The sequence below is a fragment of the Telopea speciosissima genome, chromosome 3 (assembly GCF_018873765.1).
Source record: "Telopea speciosissima isolate NSW1024214 ecotype Mountain lineage chromosome 3, Tspe_v1, whole genome shotgun sequence".
In the NCBI taxonomy this organism is placed as follows: Eukaryota; Viridiplantae; Streptophyta; class Magnoliopsida; order Proteales; family Proteaceae; genus Telopea; species Telopea speciosissima.
Window position 1 is genome coordinate 23,337,182 of NC_057918.1, and position 9,544 is coordinate 23,346,725.

A 9,544-nucleotide genomic window follows, 5' to 3' on the forward strand; every position below is an offset into this window, starting at 1 on the left:
AATTTTAATGAGAGAGATAGTGTGGGTTTTGGCACAACGGTAAGGTTACTCCATTGTAATCAAGTGGTCGTAGGTTCGAGTTTGGAGATAGCCTCTCTGTGAAAGCAGAGTTAAGACTGCATGCATTATATGACCAGAGATAGCTACTAAGTTGTCACAGTAGATTAATCTTGTTTGAAATTGAACTGTAGGACATACGTTATCATAAAAGCCACAAACTCTAGAAACCCACTTGATCCTGACCGAACCAATGGTGTCCCAAACTTTTGGTAACTAAATTGAAACCATGGATAATAACATGTAGGGCAAGAGATCTCTGTTTGATTGTGTGGTTCCTACATCAGCAGGGGGTCAATGAGAGCAAACGCAAGGGCATCAACATGGTAATTCGGCATGCTCTGTGCAGACTGTACGATCCATATGATCAGGGAGCATTCTATTTTCTTAACATATAAGAGGAACGACAGAAAAATCTAGAAGAGGTCTAGAAAAAAGAAAGAGAAAAGGATGAAGGGAAAAAAATCTAGAGAGAAGGTATAAGGAAGAAACGCATGAATTTCCTCTTAACCCTTCTTAATTATGGGACAAGATGAAGTGTATGGTCAACTTTAGAACCGAATGGATGTTTTAAATGAGGGAAGTCTTAAAAGTTGTATAACCATCCTAAAAGATATGCAAAGTTAAGATTTCTTAAAAAGCAAATTAAGTGTTTTTTTTTCCCTTTCCAATCTATTTAAGCCCTAATAAAAATCTACCATTATTTTTTTTTTTAGGGAGAGGGATAGGCACACTACCCGTGTGGGGTAAACTAGCAGGTGGCATCAATGAGGTTGCACGATGGGGCATCATACATGAGAGGCAAGAGGGTTAATTCAAAGTGAGTAAGAGAGAGAGAGACACAACGATAGTTTGCAGTATACTGGTGATGTACCGAGCCTTTTCTCATTTTTTTAGTGGAGAAAAAGAATCTTGAAAGGCAACGTGGCCCCTGCACCCAAACAGAATGGGGTGTGAAATGATCACCCCACCCCCATGATCGAAATCCAGAAATCCTGTCCTTATGGATGCTTCCGCACACATTCTAATTGGACCCACGCTGACACAAAGGCCACGCTGCCTTTGGGCAATCCGCATCACATACATCATATACCTTGTTGGATTAAGAGTGGCCATGTGAATAGTTAAATGAAATATGGACAATAATTAAAGAAATAACATAGCATTAACAATTATATAATACGTAGTTAGGTCATTTCATTTTATATTCTGAAGGTAAATTTAAAAGTAAAGTGAAAAAAACCGTGAAAATGTACCATTAAAAAGAAGTAATCTAGACATTTAAAAAGAAACAAGGAAGGAGAGGTGAACTTTTACATATTGATGAGAGAATAAAAAATAGAAGAATTTATTAGAAGGTTTGGATAAGTTGAGGGGATTGATGATGGATAATTTTTCATACATCAAATTTTTTTTACCACAAAAATTAGTGGGAGCACCCCTCTCCATGGCCCATGCTTAACGAAAAGTGTAAACCATTGCCTAAAAGATATTCTTCTAGAGTAGATAAAATATATATATATTTTTCTGGTAATAAAGTAGATAAAATAAATTAGATAATTAGAAAGCATAAGCATCATATTTAATGACGAGTCTTAATCCATTATGCTTAAGGCATGTGTCGTACCACCTTGGCCGTGTGTGGATGCCACAAGCCAGAATTGAAAATCTGTCGTCAAAAGAAAAACTAGAATAAAGTAAGATTATGATAGGCTTAATAATCACGTAATCTCGTTTAGTGTTGACTCCTAATCAATTACGCTTAAGGCGTGTGTCGTCTCTATGGATGCCACAAGCCTGAATTTAAAAAAATAAAGCAAGATTATGATAGGATTAGTAATCATTATTAATAGGGGAAAAAAAAATTAAAGTAGTCTTATAGTAATCTAAAAATAGGAGATTAATAAATAAAATAAAAATTATGCATGAGCCTCGACAACCATTAATTGGGGTTTTCACTTTTTTTATTAAAAAAAAAATGTTGTGTGCGGAACCCAAACATGGTTTGGGCCCGTGGTCAAAATCCTCCCGTTTAGAACATTATTAGAAGAATTAGAATGATAATTGGGTCAAAAGAATTTAAGATAGAACATATAGACTCAAATTCATGATAAAGAGCTAAAGGGGGGAATGAGCATGAGAGGACCAAACCAAAATGAGGCCCACTTCACTTGGTCTATGTTCTTTAGCTAGTTGAGGTAAACAAGCGAGGTTGGGTCACCAAGCTAAAGCAACCCTCTCTCTCTTTTTGGGTTTCTAGAAACATTATCATCAATTGTATTAAGAGAAGGTAATAAGAGAGGTTAACTCACCTTCATGAGAGGGACAACTTAACACCAACCCATATGATATGGGTCCTCATGGGATATCCCAACTTTTGAAACCAAACTACCCATGTGAGTCTATATATATATATATATATATAGGCAAGAGATCTCTATTTAGTCGCATGGTCTCTACACAAGTGTCTGGCCGATAGGTGAGCATGCCTAGGTATCTATCCAGGAGGTAGAGGTGTCATTTTACGGTGCTCTACGAGAGGGCATAGGAAACACCACCCAGTAGAGATCTCTTGCCGGACTAATGTTCTCTGCACTAAGGATGCAAGATGTGCCCAGACACATGGGGGGTGGGCAAAATGACCGGCTCACCCCCCTAAATATTCGAAATCCTACTCCTATCCCGCCCCATGTCTCTGGGTGTTGTTTGCACCCAGATGCACTGGGCAGAGAACATCACCCCATATATATAGGGAAAGAGAATGCTATCTAGTCGCATGCGGTATAAGTCTCTACGCCTAAACACACGACAAGTGACAGTCGCGCCCTCATGGATTTCCACTTTTCCATGGGGGTGTGGTGGTCATTTTGCGTAGCCTATGTCTAGGTGCAGGGGCCACGCAACACATGCAATCATGTAAAGTTCTTTCTCCCATATATATTATGGGAAGTAGTTTTCTATCAGGGAGTGTGGCCTACGCCAGCACTGCCATGTGTCTATCTCTCTCTTCCTCAAAATAAGGGAGTAGATGTGTCATTTCAAATGGGGAAGATAGAGATAGACTCATGGGAGTGTTGGCATAGGCCAACTCCCGGACAGAGAACTTTCTCCTATATATTATATTTGTGTTTTTTAAATTATTAGGTCAAATCCAGATTCATAACCATCACAATCTCAATTCATAACTAATAGTTTTAAAAATAATGCATAAAACCAGTTTCACTGGATCAAATTCTTTCTAAAACAACCTTTTGAAAGTGGAAAGGTTAGGGGCTGTAAGAAGACGTTGGTACAGGTAGGAAGGGTCGTTGGAGTTGGAGAGGGTGGGGAGAAGTGTGAGTGGAGAGCGTAAAAGATTAAAGATAATAAACACAGAAATTAAATAACAAAAATAAGGAAAGAGAAATCTCTCTCCCTCTCCCTCTCCCTCTCGTCTAAATGATGAGATTTCGTTTAATTTCTTGAACTCTAACGAAAAAGTAGACCTACCTACCAAATCCCAAATCCCATTCAGCATTGAGCATCTCTTCTCTGATCCTATCTTGTAACCACTCGTCTTCCTCACCAAGTCGGTCAAATGCCCACGAAAGAGTTCGACTCAATTGGTACTCAGAGTTTCTTCCTCATATAAATCCTCTCGTTCCTTTGTTCCAGTACTCCTTTCCATAAATCCTCTCCTTCTCTCTCTCATCTGTAATTAAAAGGACACAAAACACAGTAAAGAAGCAGCAGCAGAAGAACACATAGAAGAGAGATAGACAGATGGGTCGTTCTCCTTGCTGTGAGAAAGCCCACACCAACAAAGGTGCATGGACCAAAGAAGAAGATCAGCGCCTCATCAACTACATCAGAGCCCATGGCGAGGGCTGCTGGAGATCTCTCCCCAGAGCCGCAGGTAACTCATTTAGGATTAACCTAACCCAAATCAGCCAAGTAAGAGAAAACCCATGTCGTTACTTCTTCTCTAACTCTCCTTCTCTCCATTTATGTTTGTGTGTTTCAGGTTTGCTGCGTTGTGGAAAGAGTTGCAGACTAAGATGGATAAATTACCTGAGGCCTGATCTCAAAAGAGGCAATTTTACTGAAGAAGAAGACGAGCTCATCATCAAACTCCACAGCTTACTTGGAAACAAGTAAACCCCCTTCTCTTTCCTTCTCATCAATTCTTTTCGATTCCACATTTAATTGAGAATCTGAAAGCGCTTCCAGTATGAACTCATTTGGGACTTTTTCCAAATATTTAGATGGTCTCTCATTGCTGGTAGATTACCCGGAAGAACGGACAATGAGATCAAGAATTATTGGAATACCCACATCAAACGCAAGCTCCTGAGCCGTGGCCTTGACCCTCATACCCATCGACCTCTCGGCGCCACCGTCACTACGACGACCACCATCCCCACCACTCCTACCTCAGACGAAGTCATCAACTCTTCTTCGCCGTCGCCTGCGCTTCCACCGGAGATTATCGTTATGAATAGTAACCATAACATCAAGGCCGAAGAGACACAAAGCGGCAGCGGAACCACAGAAGAACACCAACAAGAGCAGAACTCCCAACAACAACAACAACAATATTCAGAACTCAACCTAGACCTCTCAATAAGTCTTCCTTTCCAACCAGAGCCATCGTCGGCGAGTACAGCAGAATCGAAGCAACAGCAATTGTCTTACCAAGTGATTACATCATCATTGTCACTGCCGGTCATCACTCAAGCCATCTGTTTGTGTTGTCGTATAGGGTTTCAAAGCAGCCAAGCTTGCAATTGCCAAACCAACATGATAACCAATGGTGTACACAGATATTACAGTGCATTAGATTCACAGATGTGATTAAAAATTATAGTTCTCTGCTCTCCTTTCTTTCCCTCCATGTAATCCATCTTTTTTTTATTTTCTCTTTTCCAGTCAAAATAGAAAACTTTATTATGATTTTTGAAAAGAAGATCAAAATCCATTCTCTGTTTTCTTCTGTTACTTTCATCCCCCCTTTTTTTTTTTTGGAAGGGGGGTGAAGAGGAATAGAATCTGTTACTTTCATTCCATTTGTTTATACTGAGTGAAAAAATCAGCCGGACTTGATAGGTGGATGGCCCACTCATGGTTCTACGTATCGATATCGTATTATCCGATACAGGCGATACATACTGGTTTTGTTAGTCATGATATCGATATCATGTCGATACCATATCGGTAGCACAGTATGGACAAGGGATAAAATGATCAAAAAATTCATTTTTTAAGAAAATTCAGGAGTAATTATATCTGATACAACCGATCCAAATCGTATCCGTATCGTATCGATTTTGCATGTTGCCAATACCCATTTTGATATGCACTAAAACCATGGGCTCACTGATTCAACAGTCTTAAATGGAAATGGAAATGGGATGAGGTGCTGGTAGGGTCCAATGACTGTAATAGACTCATAGACCTCAATTTGTTAAGAAAAGGTACATAGACTAATTAGCTTATTTAGCTCATGATGAGGACTGTGATACAGAAAGTGGTGGTGGTGGAGGAGGAGGTTGTCTTGTGTAACATTGAAGGCTTGAAGCACAGTATTTTTTTTTGTTTTAGTAAATTACATGGACTTCCCCTCTACTTTGGTCTAAGTACAAACAACCCATGTGTTTTGAATAATTACATCCACACCCATGAAGGCTGTAGTTATCATTGAGTGCTTGAATAACTATGGATAATTTTAAGGATTTAAAAGAAAAAAAAAGAGGTATCCCCTTCCTTTCATTATTGAAAATTTTTCCATAAAGTGTGGTCTCATGTGAAACCAGGCTGACCGTTGTATTGGAACAATTTGCATTAGTGGGCCCGACCTGATATTCCCATCTGAGGGTTGAAGACTCACCTCATGGTGTCAAATCCCTTTTTTGCTTTCCCCTGATGAGAAGAAGAAAAAGAAGAAGAAATAGTGGAAAGGTGAAAGAGCACGTGAGGTGTTGTGGGTAGTAGGTAACCGAATCAAGTATTTAAATAAGGGTCCGGCTGAATTTCACCTAACCAGTCACAAACTCTGTTGGAACCTAAGTTTTATTGTCTCCAATTTTCCCCATTAGTTGTCATGTTGGGGGTAGAATTTTGTGGTTAAAAATGTCATTTTGAAATCTCCACTTTTTATCCCAAAATAGTGTTAGATTGAAGAGTATATTTGGAGGGGGAGACAGAGAGATCATTTGTAGATAAAGAGTAGTTTTGTAGAAAGATATAGGAGGAAGCTACGGCTTGGAGAAAAAGTCTGGCCACATGGGGTTGGGTTGTAGAGGGACGACAGTACTGGTGGGTCATCTTGAAGTTCAATAATGGGTCTCCCTTCACTCATAGCATGGCATTATTCAAAAAAAAAAAAATGGAACCATTCTTCTTGACTTTTGAAATTACTTTTTGAATTTTCTTTTAATCAATCATTTCTTTTATTGAGCGTGGGTATTTGAGGTATTCAAAAATAGCTTACAATGACAAGTAGCGGTTAGCTCGGTCATGTGCAATCGACTATGAAAGTGAATAGCCGCTAGCTCGGTTGGTTGGAGGCTTGACCTCTGGAGGTTATGAATTCGATTCTCCTAATCACATTTGTGTCATATTAAGACATCATTTCTCTGGTGGTTATAGATCTGTTGGGTTGTCTTAGCCTTTCCTCTTAGTTGTAGTTGGTCATGAGCCTTTGATTAAGATAGTAAAAAGTAAAAAATGAAGAAAGAAAGGAAAATAAGAAAAGAAAAAGAAACTAGTTATTGTTTAAATTTTTCTTTTTTGAATTTTGCTATGAATTTCTACCAAAAATTTTTTTTTGGCTATGAATTATTTTAATGGAAATTAAGGAATAAAAGGAGGAGACAAAAATAATAAAAAACTCCACATTTGTAATTCATGCATTATTCATACAAAACAACCTCCCCTCCATTATGGTACACATGATCAAAGAAGAAGAAGAGGAAGCATGTTATGGATATAACCTAGGTCTATTCTAACTTTTTGTTAATATTACATACAGTTTTTTCCAATGAGGACCCTTTTTCGTATGACATAACCGACTGATCAATGTAAAAACACGGTTAAGAAAAGAATAGTGAAACATTCATTTCACTCTCCATTCTGACATATAAAAGGACCCTTTTTCATATGACAACGTTTGATAGAGTTAAAACTTGACATGTGATTAGGAGAACAAGGGTTTACATGTTTATAAAATTTGAAACCCATCTGATCTGTCGTATGGCGTGTATCATAGTTTTTGGCGTTTTAAAATGGACATGTGGGATAGGTTCCTACCACGAGTGTGTAGGAACCGAGCTTCCTTTAATAAATGTTGTTTTTAATATATCCATACATAGAGTAATGGCAAAAGCTTTTCTGGGTGTGGATTAAACATTGAATTTTTGGAAGGCAAACCTTATCAAGTCATTTGCAAGAATTATATAGCAATTCTAAGAGTGGGATATCTAAGGAAGTTGTGGATTAGATATGTGTCAAATTTTAGACTTAAATTCAATCATTTACACTCCCATATATATAGGCATTCCTTCCCATATATGGCCACATACTATTTCAATAATCCATGCACCATCTTGGTATTCCTTTGTTTTTTAGTGCATTGTTTTGTCATTTGACCAACTCTAATTAGACTGAAACTTGACACGTGAGCATTGGACCTTGGAATGTCCACCTTATATAAATATACTTTATGGTAGAACTAATCCAAAAGTTTCATTTGTAGACCACCAGCTATAGGGTAAAAGTTGTAGGAAATTTTTAAAATGAACTACAACTTTTATAGTTAAGAATTGCCTAATTAACTATTAAAATAATTGTTCTTGGTCTAATAAATCTTTGTCTTTGCATTTTTTTGGTATATGTAGTATTTGATGTGGGAGATCTTGATTGTTAGGTCTTAACTTTTGAATAATCCAAAGATTGCCTCGTCTTCCAAGTCTACATACATATATGTGTTTTTAAATATGAGATTTTCTTATTGACACCACTTAATTAATGTGTCAAATAATTTGAAACCCTTTTTTTTTTTTTTTTTTTCTTTTTAGTATTACATATAATTTTTTTCTAATGAGGGTAAAATTGTCATTGCACATGTGTATCAGGACCATTAACTAATGGGTGGGCCGATTTAGGTTCCTAATCGGTTTCTAACAACCTAAAATTAAAAAAAAAAATCTCTAACACATGCTACATATATTCAATAATATTATAATAAGACACTAATTTCAATTTCATGAGATGTACAACCCACCATCATTTTTTTTCTCAAATCATGAAACTAGTCTATACTCTATAGTACCTCTTATTTTATATTCAATTAATAAGTTGTAATACCACCACCCTTATAAATTATGATTATTTTAAGGATGTTCTTAATTTAGAATTTTCAAATGGACTTTTAAATTAAAAAAAGAATATTTGGTAAAATAATATATGAGACAAGAGTTACATTAAAAATTTAAAAATTAAAAAAAAAAGACTTGATTTTAGCTCTCATGACCTTAAGTCTTAAGAATCATATAATATATAGGATTAGGATGTGGATTTGTTATTGGTCTCCCAACGGTTCCTAATTGGTCTATTGATCTTGGAACTGTTGGGAGACCAATAACTTAATTGATAGATCTAAATCGAATCAATAATTTATCGGTAGATCTAGAACCGACCCAATAAACTATTGAGTGGTCAATTCTGATTTTCATTGGGTTAGTTGCTATCCAAGATCTGATTCCGGTGCCCAATTAAAACCCTAGGGCCTAATGCAAGAATAAAACACACACACACACACACCAACATAAAAGACAAAACAAAACAATCAAAGGAGAAAAGTTATCTGGGGAATGTACTCCACACAGCCAGACACAATGGAAGGTGAAATGATCACTTCACTCCTTATGAAAGATAGAAATCTCATCCCCAAGATATTTCCTCGCGCTCTCATTGGCTTCTACACATGCGGAGGGGCCACGCTCCCACAAAATGAAAACACAAAAAGAGAAAACTCTATCAACTTGAGTGGGCCGTACACACAGTTATAGAGGAACTTGTTGGATAATTATTTGGAAGGAACATGAGAAGTGATGGGTAGTAGTTGGTAACTTGATGACATCATAAAGACAACTACCTCCTACCTCTTTGTCTTCTCTTTATCATAAATTTCTGAGTCCTGGTCTTATCATTTCTTCTCTTTATCACCTCCTTTGTTGTGAATAATAATTTATTATCTTAGAAAAGAGAAAGTTAACTTTATTCTAGAAGGCCAGGCAAGAACCCACATTAGTCGCACCTAATTCCATTGTCCCCTTGCTTTATCACACCGAAAATTATCAATACCAAACATAGATGATTTTAACTTTACTTCTTCATTTATTTACTATTATTCTTTTTTCCTTTATGTGGGTAAATGGTGGGGCTTGATCATTTACTTTCCTAGTTATCTTCTTTCCGACTTACCCGTCTCTCATGGATGCCTCGGATC

At 37.1% G+C, this 9,544-nt stretch overlaps 1 protein-coding gene across 1 annotated transcript; it reads left to right on the forward strand.

Annotated features, from left to right (window-relative positions):
- The first annotated feature begins 3,762 nt into the window (after positions 1 to 3,762).
- LOC122656540 (myb-related protein 308-like) lies at positions 3,763 to 5,002 on the forward strand. The gene is made up of 3 exons (XM_043851100.1): positions 3,763 to 3,952; positions 4,061 to 4,190; positions 4,302 to 5,002. Exons 1-3 carry the CDS (start codon positions 3,820 to 3,822, stop codon positions 4,888 to 4,890), a joined length of 852 nt encoding a protein of 283 aa, XP_043707035.1. The 5' UTR covers positions 3,763 to 3,819; the 3' UTR covers positions 4,891 to 5,002.
- Positions 5,003 to 9,544: the final 4,542 nt, after the last annotated feature.

Excerpts from the sequence above, each read along its gene's own strand:
- LOC122656540 (XM_043851100.1), top strand. The coding sequence starts at position 3,820 with ATGGGTCGTTCTCCTTGCTGTGAGAAAGCCCACACCAACAAAGGTGCA. Across the intron at positions 3,953-4,060 it reads ATCTCTCCCCAGAGCCGCAG|GTTTGCTGCGTTGTGGAAAG; the intron begins GTAACTCATTTA and ends TGTGTGTTTCAG. Across the intron at positions 4,191-4,301 it reads CACAGCTTACTTGGAAACAA|ATGGTCTCTCATTGCTGGTA; the intron begins GTAAACCCCCTT and ends CCAAATATTTAG.